The sequence below is a fragment of the Bos indicus genome, chromosome 16 (assembly GCF_029378745.1).
Source record: "Bos indicus isolate NIAB-ARS_2022 breed Sahiwal x Tharparkar chromosome 16, NIAB-ARS_B.indTharparkar_mat_pri_1.0, whole genome shotgun sequence".
NCBI classification, from domain to species: Eukaryota; Metazoa; Chordata; class Mammalia; order Artiodactyla; family Bovidae; genus Bos; species Bos indicus.
Genome location: NC_091775.1, coordinates 38,427,897 through 38,441,534, shown reverse-complemented (window position 1 = coordinate 38,441,534; position 13,638 = coordinate 38,427,897). Strand labels below are relative to the sequence as shown.

At 43.7% G+C, this 13,638-nt stretch overlaps 1 protein-coding gene across 3 annotated transcripts in view; it reads left to right on the top strand.

Moving 5' to 3' along the window:
- Window positions 1-5,195: 5,195 nt before the first annotated feature.
- Window positions 5,196-13,638, top strand: part of SCYL3 (SCY1 like pseudokinase 3) — a 41,735-nt gene continuing 33,292 nt past the window's right edge. Inside the window, exons 1-2 of one of the 3 annotated variants that reach the window (XM_070768128.1) lie at window positions 5,196-5,354; window positions 9,791-10,008. In XM_070768128.1, coding sequence (XP_070624229.1) covers window positions 9,844-10,008 — 165 coding nt within the window. In that variant the 5' untranslated portion in view covers window positions 5,196-5,354; window positions 9,791-9,843. Of the gene's footprint in view, window positions 5,355-5,502; window positions 5,657-9,790; window positions 10,021-13,638 lie in introns of those variants that run through there. The other 2 variants (XM_070768129.1, XM_019975930.2) reach the window with 2 other exon arrangements.

Below are 13,638 nucleotides of genomic sequence, written 5' to 3'. Positions count from 1 at the left end.
CCAAAGAAATCCCAGGGCTGATCTCCTTCAGAATGGACTGGTTGGATCTCCTTGCAGTCCAAGGGACTCTCAAGAGTCTTCTCCAACACCACAGTTCAAAAGCATCAATTCTTCGGCACTCAACCTTCTTCACAGTCCAACTCTCACATCCATACATGACCACAGGAAAAACCATAGCCTTGACTAGCCAGACCTTTGTTGGCAAAGTAATGTCTCTGCCTTTGAATATGCTATCTAGGTTGGTCATAACTTTCCTTCCAAGGAGTAAGCGTCTTTTAATTTCATGGCTGCAGTCAGCATCTGTAGTGATTTTGGAGCCCAGAAAAATAAAGTCTGACACTGTTTCCACTGTTTCCCCATCTATTTCCCATGAAGTGATGGGACCGGATGCCATGATCTTCGTTTTCTGAATGTTGAGCTTTAAGCCAACTTTTTCACTCTCCACTTTCACTTTCATCAAGAGGCTTTTGAGTTCCTCTTCACTTTCTGCCATAAGGGTGGTGTCATCTGCATATCTGAGGTTATTGATATTTCTCCCAGCAATCTTGATTTCAGCTTGTGTTTCTTCCAGTCCAGCGTTTCTCATGATGTACTCTGCATATAAGTTAAATAAACTCCTTTTCCTATTTGGAACCAGCCTGTTGTTCCATGTCCAGTTCTAACTGTTGCTTCCTGACCTGCATACAAATTTCTCAAGAGGCAGATCAGGTGGTCTGGTATTCCCATCTCTTTCAGAATTTTCCACAGTTGATTGTGATCCACACAGTCAAAGGCATTGGCATAGTCAATAAAGCAGAAGTAGATGTTTTTCTGGAACTCCCTTGCTTTTATTATTACCTTGTTTCATTTTTTTCAGAGGATTTATCATTATTCAATTATATACTATTGTCTCTCTCTCCCCTTATCCTCACCCCTACCCCACACCTCGCCTCCAGGATCTGAGGTCTGTAGAAACAGGAAATTTATCTTGTTTTATTTGCCAGGATATTTCCCCAGTCTCTAGAGCAGAGGTTGGCATATAGTGAGCATTTATAAAGTATATGTTGGCTAACTAAATGAACAAAGAGCAATCGTCAGAAAAGCATAAGAGTAACCAAGGGAGCGTAGAGTCATTTGGCTCATACCCAGCTTCACACAGTAGTTTGAAACTTATTTGTTGGTGCTGGGGCAGGCACTTCAAAAACAAAAGTAACATTCCTAGCACCATTACCTCAATCACTTAAAAAGTTTAATTTGGGCCCCTCAAAGAACACACTTTTCTGTAATGACTGTTATCTTCTTTTCTTACTGGTTAACGTAGTTTATGGCTCAGAAAGGTGTGTCTTAAATATCTGTGGGATACATATAGTCTGTAACATAAGCTTGTAAGTTCTATAACATTTGTGTAGTGTTTACAGTTTACAAAGCAGGCCAATATTCCTTACAACATGGGTGCACAATGTCTGTGGTTGACTTTAAATTTCTTCAGGACACTGTAATATTCTTTGTGGGTTATTTGGTTTAAGCTATGCCCTAGAAGCAGCTAGCATTCTAATAACCATGAATCCACTCTCCAGAAATAGTTAGCTAGCATCATACCAGAAAGGCCACATTCCAGAGATGGAGCTACAAATAATTTAGTCACCTTGATCTCTGATAACACTGGATATTTTGCTAATTATCATAGTGAATGCCAGAAATGGCTTTTAACCAGAAAAAATAACAGCTTAATAATTATCATGATGAACACTAGAGATGAAATCTCAAAAGAATGCTCTCCATTCCTAGTAAATCAGGGTTTAAAAATTCTAGTCCTCAACTTTTTCAGATGCCATCTGAGGCTTCATCCCTGTTGGTTCTGGCTTTCCCACTGGTCTGCAAGATTTTCGGTTGCCAGATGCTGACAGTGGAATCCTGCCTCTGCAGCCCTGTGGGTCTGTTTCTCAACTTGTCAGTACAAGCTGGTGGTCAAACCTACCTACAACTGCACCCTCCAATAGTGTGATCACACTACCTACATTTGAATTTTGAGCATTTATATATGGCTAGTTTAAATTGTAAAAGATACACATCAGATTTTGAAGACAGTACAAAAAATGTAAAGTATCTTATTAATAATTTTTTATATTGAGTGATTGTTTAAATCACAATCTTCTGGCTATGTACCTATGCCCCTGAAGTGGGAGGTCAGAGCCTTAATCACTGGACTGCCAGGGAAGCCCCTCTTTTTTACTATTTCAGATGTGGCTCCTAGAAAACTTAGTAATACATTTGTGGCTCAAGTTCTATTTCTATAGGATAGTGCTGACCTAGGACGGAGAGCACCACTTTCAACCAGCTAATAAGACAATTAAATACTAACTGTGCCTACTTTCTAATAAATATTCATTTTATTTGCTTTCACTCACTTAATCTGGTGAAGTAACTGTGGCGTCCTTATCCAAACTGTAATAAGCCAGAAAGAATTTAAAACTTTTAGGTGATTGAATGATTTATGTCAACTGTGAGGTTGTAAAAGTATTAAATAGAAGTGATGACTAAGATCATGTGTAAGATAGTAGAGAAAATACACTGGGTTTGAGTCAACTAGTTCTAAAAAATATCACATTTACTCACTTTATTTTCACAAGACCCTATTAAGTAGAAACTAAGCAAAATGGCTGTCTGGGGAGGACTTACAAATAGCTGTGAAAAGAAGAGAAGCGAAAAGCAAAGCAGAAAAGGAAAGATATAAACATCTGAATGCAGAGTTCCAAAGAATAGCAAGGAGAGATAAGAAAGCCTTCTTCAGTGATCAATGCAAAGAAATAGAGGGAAACAACGGAATGGGAAAGACTAGAGATCTCTTCAAGAAAATTAGAGATACCAAGGGAACATTTCATGCAAAGATGGGCTCGATAAAGGACAGAAATGGTATGGACCTAACAGAAGCAGAAGATATTAAGAAGAGATGGCAAGAATACACAGAAGAACTGTACAAAAAAGATCTTCACGACCCAGATAATCACGATGGTGTGATCACTGACCTAGAGCCAGACATCCTGGAATGTGAAGTCAAGTGGGCCTTAGAAAGCATCACTACGAACAAAGCTAGTGCAGGTGATGCAATTCCAGTTGAGCTATTTCAAATCCTGAAAGATGATGCTGTGAAAGTGCTGCATTCAATATGCCAGCAAATTTGGAAAACTCAGCAGTGGCCACAGGACTGGAAAAGGGCAGTTTTCATTCCAATCCCAAAGAAAGGCAATGCCAAAGAATGCTCAAACTACCACACAATTGCACTCATCTCACATGCTAGTAAAGTAATGCTCAAAATTCTCCAAGCCAGGCTTCAGCAATATGTGAACCGTGAATTTCCTGATGTTCAAGCTGGTTTTAGAAAAGGCAGAGGAACCAGAGATCAAATTGCCAACATCTGCTGGATCATGGAAAAAGCAAGGGAGTTCCAGAAAAACATCTATTTCTGCTTTATTGACTATGCCAAAGCCTTTGACTGTGTGGATCACAATCAACTGTGGAAAATTCTGAAAGAGATGGGAATACCAGACCACCTGATCTGCCTCTTGAGAAATTTGTATGCAGGTCAGGAAGCAACAGTTAGAACTGGACATGGAACAACAGGCTGGTTCCAAATAGGAAAAGGAGTTTATTTAACGTATATGCAGAGTACATCATGAGAAACGCTGGACTGGAAGAAACACAAGCTGAAATCAAGATTGCTGGGAGAAATATCAATAACCTCAGATATGCAGATGACACCACCTTTATGGCAGAAAGTGAAGAGGAACTCAAAAGCCTCTTGATGAAAGTGAAAGTGGAGAGTGAAAAAGTTGGCTTAAAGCTCAACATTCAGAAAACGAAGATCATGGCATCCGGTCCCATCACTTCATGGGAAATAGATGGGGAAACAGTGGAAACAGTGTCAGACTTTATTTTTCTGGGCTCCAAAATCACTACAGATGGTGACTGCAGCCATGAAATTAAAAGACGCTTACTCCTTGGAAGGAAAGTTATGACCAACCTAGATAACATATTCAAAAGCAGAGACATTACTTTGCCAACAAAGGTCTGGCTAGTCAAGGCTATGGTTTTTCCTGTGGTCATGTATGGATGTGAGAGTTGGACTGTGAAGAAGGTTGAGTGCCGAAGAATTGATGCTTTTGAACTGTGGTGTTGGAGAAGACTCTTGAGAGTCCCTTGGACTGCAAGGAGATCCAACCAGTCCATTCTGAAGGAGATCAGCCCTGGGATTTCTTTGGAAGCAATGATGCTAAAGCTGAAACTCCAGTACTTTGGCCACCTCATGCGAAGAGTTGACTCATTGGAAAAGACTCTGATGCTGGGAGGGATTGGGGGCAGGAGGAGAAGGGGACGACAGAGGATGAGATGGCTGGATGGCATCACTGACTCGATGGACGTGAGTCTGAGTGAACTCCGGGAGCTGGTGATGGACAGGGAGGCCTGGCGTGCTGCGATTCATGGGGTCGCAGAGTCGGACACGACTGAGCGACTGATCCGATCCGATCCGATCAATATTAATAATGTGTGTGTGCACGCGCGCCCAGTCGTGTCCGATTCTAAACGATCCCATGGGCCACAGATTTTCCAAGCAAGAATACTGGAGTGGGTTGCCGTTTCCTTCTCCTAGGGATTTCCTGACCCAGGGACCCACAAACACTATTAATAATCCCAATTTCACTCCCCGCTGATTTAAGCGTAACTTCAGATTCTCTGTCTGAAAGGGCTTCAGCTGGAATCTCTTCCACCTCTGCCAGCTTTAGCCAGGGATTCTTGGGACTTCGGCCCACGCAGCACAGCCAATCAGAGCTGCGGGGTTAGTCACGTCACTCTCCTAAAAGTCCTCACCAATTTCCAGAGTGTGCCTCTTCTCCGTCCCGCCCCTTTTCTATTTGTTAGAGGCCACCAGCGGCCATTTTTGATTAGGGCGGAAATCCAGTTAAGACGTGCAGTTAAAAGGCTGAAAATTAAAATCAAGGCTGACTTTCACGTTTAAGTCAGAGTCCAAGAGAGGAGACATCTTCACAGACCAACTAGGAGACTAGGGCCAGAGAGTGAGCCGCGGGCCCGCACTGGCGCCCGCACTCAAGATGGCACCGGCCTGAGAAACACCTGCGCGGCCGCTCTATCTCGGTTCCGGGTGCTCTCGCCCTCGTGGTGGCGTTGGAGGGCTGAAAGCCGGCATTCTTTCCGGCTTCCGGACCCGTCTCTATGGTGCCGGAGAGACCAGACTCGGAAGATTGTGGGGGTAGAGGCTAGTGCGTCACGGGGGAGGCGAGGGTGGTTGGTGTCAACACGGGGCGAAGAGGGGACCGAAGCTAAGACCCTTGGCCGCCTCCCCCACCGCCCACCCGCAGGTAACAGGGAGCCGCCGGCTGCGTCCTGCGTCAGTGCAGGTCTGGGCCGCCGGGGATGGGGCCGGCCTGGGCCGGGAGCGAGGCGGGGGGCGCGCGCCCCGCTCGCGGGTCCGCGCTTGGGGCCCGCGCGGGGGCGAGCTCGGCGCGGCACCGCCGCCGGTTGAGCGCTGCTTGCCGCCTCCGCGCAGCCTCTCTGTGCTCACTGCCGGGCCCCCTGCAAATCTGGGCGTCGCGGACGAACCCCGCCCGGTGGGGCGCCGGAAGGGAGCCACTGAGCCCGGCCTCGCGGGCAGGTGTGGAAGGTGAGCGGCCAGCGAAGTGGAATCGCCGCCCCGGCCTCTAAGCGACCCCGAGGCGTAGCGGTCAGATCTCCGCCGACCTCCAGCCACCGCTCCCGGCCTGCCCCCCTGGCCCCCGGAAGGGCGAGTGTGCGCGGCGGGGCGAGACGGTGCCAGGCGCTTGGGGCCGAGCCGGGGGAGCATGGGTTCGCGCCCGCCCTGGGATGCTGCCTTCATTCTCGTTCGGAGACCGGTGCGGGGCCCCAGAGGCCCCGCTGGCTCCTGTCTCTGGTTCGTGCATTTTGTTTAGAATAAAGGTGAAACATATATGGGTAACCGTGCGAATACTCAGTTGGATCCTGAATTTTGGAATCCCTGTTACTGTTATTTTTAAGGACCCGTGCGCATACCCCCAAAACATCCCGTGCCTTAGCTGAAATCATACTTAGTTCTTTAGGTACGCAAAGGCTTCATTATATGTTGCTGGACTGAGTTCATTATAGGGAATGTATGCGTGAAACAGATCAAAGGGCTTCAAGTAATATTGTCACCTGATAACAAAATACCGATCAATAACAGATGTCCTTTGAACTCTCAGTGTAAAACCTTATTGTTGGAACTTCCAAGTTGAGGGAGCTAAGATCACGATCATCCCAATTACTTGAGAAGGAGAGCGAGTTCCCCAAAGAACACTCATTTCTTTGTTTAGTGTATGAGTTGCCCAGTAACATAGACGAGGACTTTTAATCCCACAGGTGGCCTAGAAACTTGATGTGCTGCCCAAGGAAATAAAAGGATGAAGGAAGATAGGTGAACAACATTTTAAAGAGAAGACGATGATACCTATACAAGTCAGAAACTGCCTACCCAATATTTTAATTTAGTGTCTGTGTGCGCGCGGGAGAGATCAAACGTGTCCAACTCTGCGACCCCATCGACTAGCCCACCAGGCTCCTTTGACCATGGAATTTTCCAGACAAGAATACTGGAGCTTGGAAATGAGTTGACATTTCCTTCTCTAGGGGATCTTGCCGATCCAGAGATGGAGTCTGTGTCTCTTGGTCTCCTGCTTTGGCAAGCGGATTCTTTACCAGCTGAGCCACCAGGTGGTAAATTTTGAAAAACACCTATGCTAATATTAGAATATCTTTTTCTGCCTTTTTGTGACTTTTTCATTTCAAAGTTAAATGATTTGGTGCTTTCCCTTTTACTCTTCAAAACAAAAAAGAGCATTTTGGAAGTCCAGGTGTTCTTGTTTACCAGTATTACATTTCAGTAAGTCCATTTTAGCTGAATTGTCATTTTTAAAGCGTTGTTTATAGCAATAGTTTTTGTGCCTCTTAGGATACAGAATTGTGAAGCTACGAATTAAGAATTACTGCTTATAAGACATATACAAATTGCAGTTAACAGCGCATCTTTTTATTTCCCTCCTGATATTTATTTCTCAATAGGGCCTACCTGGTGGCTCAGACGGTATTTAATCTTCCTGCAATGCAGGAGATGGGGTTCGATCCCTGGGATGGGAAGGAAATGGCAACCACTCTAGTATTCTGGCCTGGAGAATTCTATGGACAGAGGAACCTGGTGGGCCAAGTCCATGGGCTGGCAAAGAGTCGGACTCCACTGAGTGATCAACACTAACTAATGAAGTTTTTACTGAAAGTAGGCTATAATCCAACTACTGTAAGCGCTGCAGGGTGGTATTAGTCGACTGCTGTCAACATTAATCATGCTTTCAAACTAATAAAATGTCATCCTTTTGAGTTCTCACAAGGAAGGGGTTCATTCCTTTGAATTTTCAGGTGGTATTTCTTTAGGTCATGGACCCAAATAAAACCCAGTTTTAACATCTTCCTAGAGCAGTACTTGGTGATCTGTGGTTGATCGGGTCCCCTTTGTTGGTTGAATCCACAGATGTGGGACTGCAGATACGGAGGGTCAGCTGTAAAGTTATACTTAGGTTTTTGACCAAGAGGGTATGGGTGCCCCTAATTTCCTGTGATTTTAAAGGGTCAGCTGTTGTTGAGATACTTTTTAATACTGTTTCTTGTTGTCATTTGGGGTGTTTTTTTGTTTGGGGGGGTTATTATTATTTTTTTTTTTTTTTGCCTCTATCATAATTCTTCAGTTCAGTCGCTCAGTCATGTCCGACTCTTTGCAACCCCATGAATTGCAGCACGCCAGGCCTCCCTGTCCATCACCAACTCCTGGAGTTCACCCAGACTCACATCCATCGAGTCAGTGATGCCATCCAGCCATCTCATCCTCTGTCGTCCCCTTCTCCTCCTGCCCCCAGTCCCTCCCAGCATCTGGGTCTTTCCCAGTGAGTCATGAGGTGGCCAAAGTATTGGAGTTTGGAGCTCAAAGTATTGGTAGGTAGGAACTCAGTGGATTTGTTACAAAGCCAGCTTAGTTCTTATCCTCAGAAACATTCTTTGGTTTTAAAAAAACATCAATTTTAGATAACTTTAGCCCTTATGCATGTTATAATCCTTATTCAGGTTTATATGTAGGTCTGTAGCCCTTTGAAATTCTTTGGTTGGGGTATGTGTTTTAAGTAGTATTACATACTCTGATAACCTAGTAAGTGTTGAATGGAACTTTACCAAGGTAGGGGAAAAAAAATCCCAAGTAGAGGGTCAACGTATAATGATTCTTGGGTTTATATTTACCCAAAGGATGAAGATTTTAAAGTGAATTTTTTAAAGGTCCACTTAGATTTTTGGCTGTTACTTAGAGCTCTCAATTTGCTTCCCACGCTGCCAGAGTTAGTAAGAACTCTTTTTATCCTGTATTTTTTAAGTTATGGTAAAGCCAGAACTAAAAACTGACTGCCATAAACTTTTCAGACATGTGTTGTTTGGCCTATACAGGTTTAAAAATGTTGTAGCCAATGTTTAAAAATATAGAAATTTCCACATAAATATTCAGGCTCTTGGCTCTTTATGGGTAAATCGTGTGACCTGGCAGTTCTGAAGTGGCAGTTCTGGTTGGGACCTTGTGATGGTGGCTCCCTTCGTAGTGTAAACCCAGTCACAGTAGGCGCCTGCACACACAGTAAGCCCTTTACTACTCCACCAATACTGCTGAACCTCTGTGTACTGTCTGTTGTAACCACATGAGTTTGTATCCTTGAAAGAAATGCTCTTATTGTGGAATAGTTGGGAGGTGCAGGCAAATGTATGTCTGTGTTTGTGACAAACACAGAATGTGAATTCACATACATTCACATTCATGTATGTGAATCATCCATGATCTGACATCCACAACAAACCTGCTAATACTTAATACATCTTTCAAGTGTGTGTGTGTGTGTGTAGCTATAGCAGTAGATCACTCATCACTGTAATCATAGTCAAGGTATACTGAATATATCCATTCCCTCCAAAGTTTCCTTGCACCCCGTTGTATTCCTGTCCTCTCCCATGGTTCCTCTAACTAGTCTCACCCCAGGCAACCACTTAGCTGTTTTCTGTCCTTATAGAAAGTTTGCATTTCCTAGAATCTCACGTCTTTTTAATGTTTGGGATTATACAGTTTTGCTTTTTCCCCTTTTTAGCATACTTCGGAGAGCAGTCATGGGATTGTATTTTTTCTTTTATTTGTTGTCATTTGTGTTCAATGAGTTATCTGTTTCCCTTCCCATTATTCTGCTGGTGTTTTATGTTTTCTTGATTTATACAAACTTTTTCAACATTTTTAGAAATATTTTCCAGTTTGTAGTGTTCTTCATATAATTGTGAGTTGTTTTAGACATCCAGAAGTTTATCATTTTTGAATGATCAAGTTTTGCAGCACTTTCCTCTGTGAGACTGGATATAAGTGGGTTAGGGAGCCAGAGAGCCCTTATTCTGTATTGGATCGCTTTTCCTCTGTGGAGGTTCCGTGTGTGCAGTGGGGGTTGGGAACGACAGTAACTGCATGTGTCTGTTTAGTTCAGTGCGTTTTTTTCTAGAGCTATTACTTGTTCATTGTCAAGCCTTGCAGGTAACTTGCTGAACTTTGACTGTCTTTGTTGTCACATGACCTAGGTGATGAGGATTGTAGGCAGTGGTAGGAGTTTCTGCAGCGGAGTGCCTGGGTCTGGTTACTTGGCTGTCTCTGGCTCATGGCTCAGATACTCAGCGTTTGGAAATGTTTCCTGTTTGCTTTCAGGTCTGCTTGGCTTTGAGAAGGAGCTGCAGCACCCCTGTCTCACCGAATAAGGGATGGGCTCAGAGAACAGCGCTTTGAAGAGCTATGCCCTGAAGGAGCCGCCTTTCACCTTACCCTCCGGACTTGCTGTTTACCCCGCTGTATTGCAAGATGGCAAACTCGCGTCAGTCTTTGTGTATAAGAGAGAAAACGAAGATAAGGTTAATAAAGCTGCCAAGGTACCTTCATAGGTGACTACCTAATAGCTAGTACTTTTTACTATCTTCTTATTTTCTATTTTAAAAAATCATGAAATTAATAAAGTTCCAAAGGGGTAGGTCATAGTAATATTTTCACTCATGGCCTTTGAAAATACAGTTGTCCTTACTTCATGGGAACGTCACCAGCTTGTATCACGAGGTCAAGTACCACAGATTAGCCAAAAGCTTTATGCAACTCAGCGTAATAGCTCTTCTCATCGTATTTTATTTTTTTAGTGAGAAAGTTTGGGAGGGGATTTTACATGGCTCACAGAAGATAAAGGGACTTAATTCTAGCATAGCAAAAATGCTATAAGTACAGACAACATTTTAATTGGTGTGCTGATGATGGGATAGATCTGGAAATTATATATTTTAGGAACTGTAACTGGTGTGTTTTCCTTTTCTGAGGCATTGTGGTGCTCCCGGAAAGAATGTGAAACTGGAATGTGGGATGGGATGCCCCAGAAAGACTGTGACCTGGGCCCTACTTCTTGCTGAGGGACCCTAGAGCATCAACCTCCAGCAGCTTCAGTTTTATTATTACGAAGAAGTTCCTCCCACCTCAAGCCTCCTAACCGCTGCTCCTGTGAAGGGCGCCAGCGAGCTGGCTGACCTGCTCTCAGGGGATCTTGGGCTGTCATTAGAAAAAATGACTCCACCTTGGAATATAATTCAAGAAAATAGCCCTAAGTATCTTTTCAGATTAGAGAAAAGGAAAGTATTAGCTGATATTTGTCTAGTTAGCCATTTCCTTGGGTATTCAGGCATTCAGATTATCTTCAGGAAGGTTCTAAAAAGGAAAGCCCTTTCAGATTGATTCATGGTCTTTGTTAGACGTTATGATCTGTATTATCTTGAGTCTCTTTGTGCTAACAATAAGAATGAAACATTGATATATATTTCATAAGTGTTAGTCACTCAGTGTTTGACTCTTTGTGACCCCTTGGACGGTAGCCCATCAGGTTCCTCTGTCCATGGAATTCTTCTGGCAAGAATACTGGAGTGGATTGCCGTTTCCTTCTCCAGGGAATCTTTCTGACTCAGGGATCAAACCTGGGTCTCCAGAACTGCAGGGAGATTCTTCATTGTCTGAGCCACCAGGGAAGCCTGTATTTCATGCTGCTGCTGCTAAGTCTCTTCAGTTATGTCCGACTCTGTGCGACCCCGTAGATGGCAGCCCACCAGGTTCCCCCGTCCCTGGGATTCTCCAGGCAAGAACACTGGAGTGGGTTGCCATTTCCTTCTCCAATGCATGAAAGTGAAAAGTGAAAGTGAAGTCACTTAGTCGTGTCTGACTCTTCGTGACCAGATGGACTGCAGCCTACCAGGCTCCTCCATCCATGGGATTTTCCAGGCAAGAGTAGTGGAATGGGTTGCCATTGCCTTCTCCCCTGCAATGGCAACCCACTCCTGTATTTCATAGATCTGTTTAAATGGTTTATACCTTGATCATGATTATAAAGGGCTATATTATAATATAGTGATGGCACCCCACTCCAGTACTTTTGCCTGGAAAATCCCATGGACGGAGGAGCCTGGTAGGCTGAAGTCCATGGGGTCGCTAGAGTAGGACATGACTGAGCGACTTCACTTTCACTTTTCACTTTCATGCATTGGAGAGGGCACTGGCAACCCACTCCAGTGTTCTTGCCTGGAGAATCCCAGGGACGGGGGAGCCTGGTGGGCTGCCGTCTATGGGGTCTCACAGAGTCAGACACGACTGACATGACTTAGCAGCAGCAGCAGCAGCAGGAATATAGTTTAGGCATTTTGTCTGTCACACTAGTTCATTATTTGATGTCTCTGATCAGCCTTGAGATTAACAGTTGTAAGATGGTTCCTAAGGAAAATGTTTTGCTCAGAATGCATTTTCCATTAATGTGCTCTGATAAAAAGTGTAGCTGGCTGTTGTATCACTAAGTAATTGTGCTTTTTGTTAAGACCACACATTTGTCTCTTTTCCAGCCCATCTGGGAATTGATAATATTTTTTTATTGTGATTTTACAAAAGATACAATGCCTTGCCTCCCTGTCTTTTGCTTAGGTGCAGTTACTATCTGACATACTTCCTATTATTTTCATCTAATAAGATTGCACATTTTTTAAAAATAACAATTGACTATTACTAGGTAGGCTGCAGTCCATGGGGTTGCTAAGAGTTGGACACAGCGACTTCACTTTCACTTTTCACTTTCATGCATTGGAGAAGGAAATGGCACCCCACTCCAGTGTTCTTACCTGGAGAATCCCAGGGACGGGGGAGCCTGGTGGGCTGCCGTCTGTGGGGTCGCACAGAATCGGACATGACTGAAGAGACTTAGCAGCAGCAGCAGTGAGGTACTAGAAATTTATAATCATTTATAAGACCATAGATTTTTTAAATTATGTTAATCTTTATGGTGTATGTAGCATGGAAGTTGAACAACCCAAATCATAAAAGTTTAAAGGGAAGAAGCAAAACTCATGCAATATTTGACGACTTCCACACTGTAGGAATTGCAAAACTTGAGAAGGAATATTTTTTTCTGCCCGTGTTATCTACACATACTCTTCGGAGCCCTGACTCTTCTCTAGTGGTTCATACTTGTCCCTTAGGTTCCTCGGGCTATCATGTGGCTTTGAATACCTGAACCATGAATCTGAGAAATTTTGAAATGGCAACAAAATTATAAGGAGTTTAGATGAAGGTCATAGTACTTGAGAAACGAATGGGATTGCAACAGGTTTTAGAGACTTGGTTTCCTAGATACCTGAAATATTGAAGTACCATCGTTAACTTGCTTCTTTTCTCTAGAGATCAGGTTCCTAATCCTACCACTGACATTTCTAATAGCTGTCAATGGTAGGATTACCATTTCAAGCAGATACGCAGTGTTTCCTTAGCCAAACATTGTTAGGTAGGGATTATGCTCTTCTAACCATGTTGTAAATAAAAAACAGCAGTCTCAGCACACTGTTTAACCTCTGAAGTAAGATGAAATGCAGGTATAACCTTTGGCCACAAAACAGTATCAGAAATACTTCAAGTCCATCACACCTTCTCATTTTATCCTGAATTCATTAGCTGTTGATACAGCAGTATAATTTTCTCACTGGGATTATGATTCATTTCTAACCAATAGCCTGCAAGGGGTGGTAAATCCTGTCAGAACTTGGTTACTCTGTGGTTTGCTATAATACAATGTAAGTGCTTAGTTAGGGCCTCATGGTGAGTGCAGGCTCAAAGAATGGTTCCTAAGTGTCTTTCTATCTGGCAGCCACATCAGAATAGGTATTTAGATGCTGTGTAGGTGCTCTGTGGAGTGCCTTAGGAGGCATGCTGTAATTCCAGGGTGGGTTCACGCTGCTGTTGGTCAACATACTTGAGAACCCACATTGTGTGGGCATGAGAAAGAAATAGAAAGACTGATTGCTGTGCTTAAAGGAGCTTGAATTCCGTTTGGGAAATGCTTTACTGCTCTTCCTTATGCTGACATTTTCTTTCTGTTCCTCTCCCTCTCAGCCTTTTTTATGCTATTTATAACCCCATTCTGGTAAATCAACTTCCCTGTATCGTCAGCTTTGAAAAAAATGATTTCCTTCCCCTCATGGTCAAAGTCTGGTTCT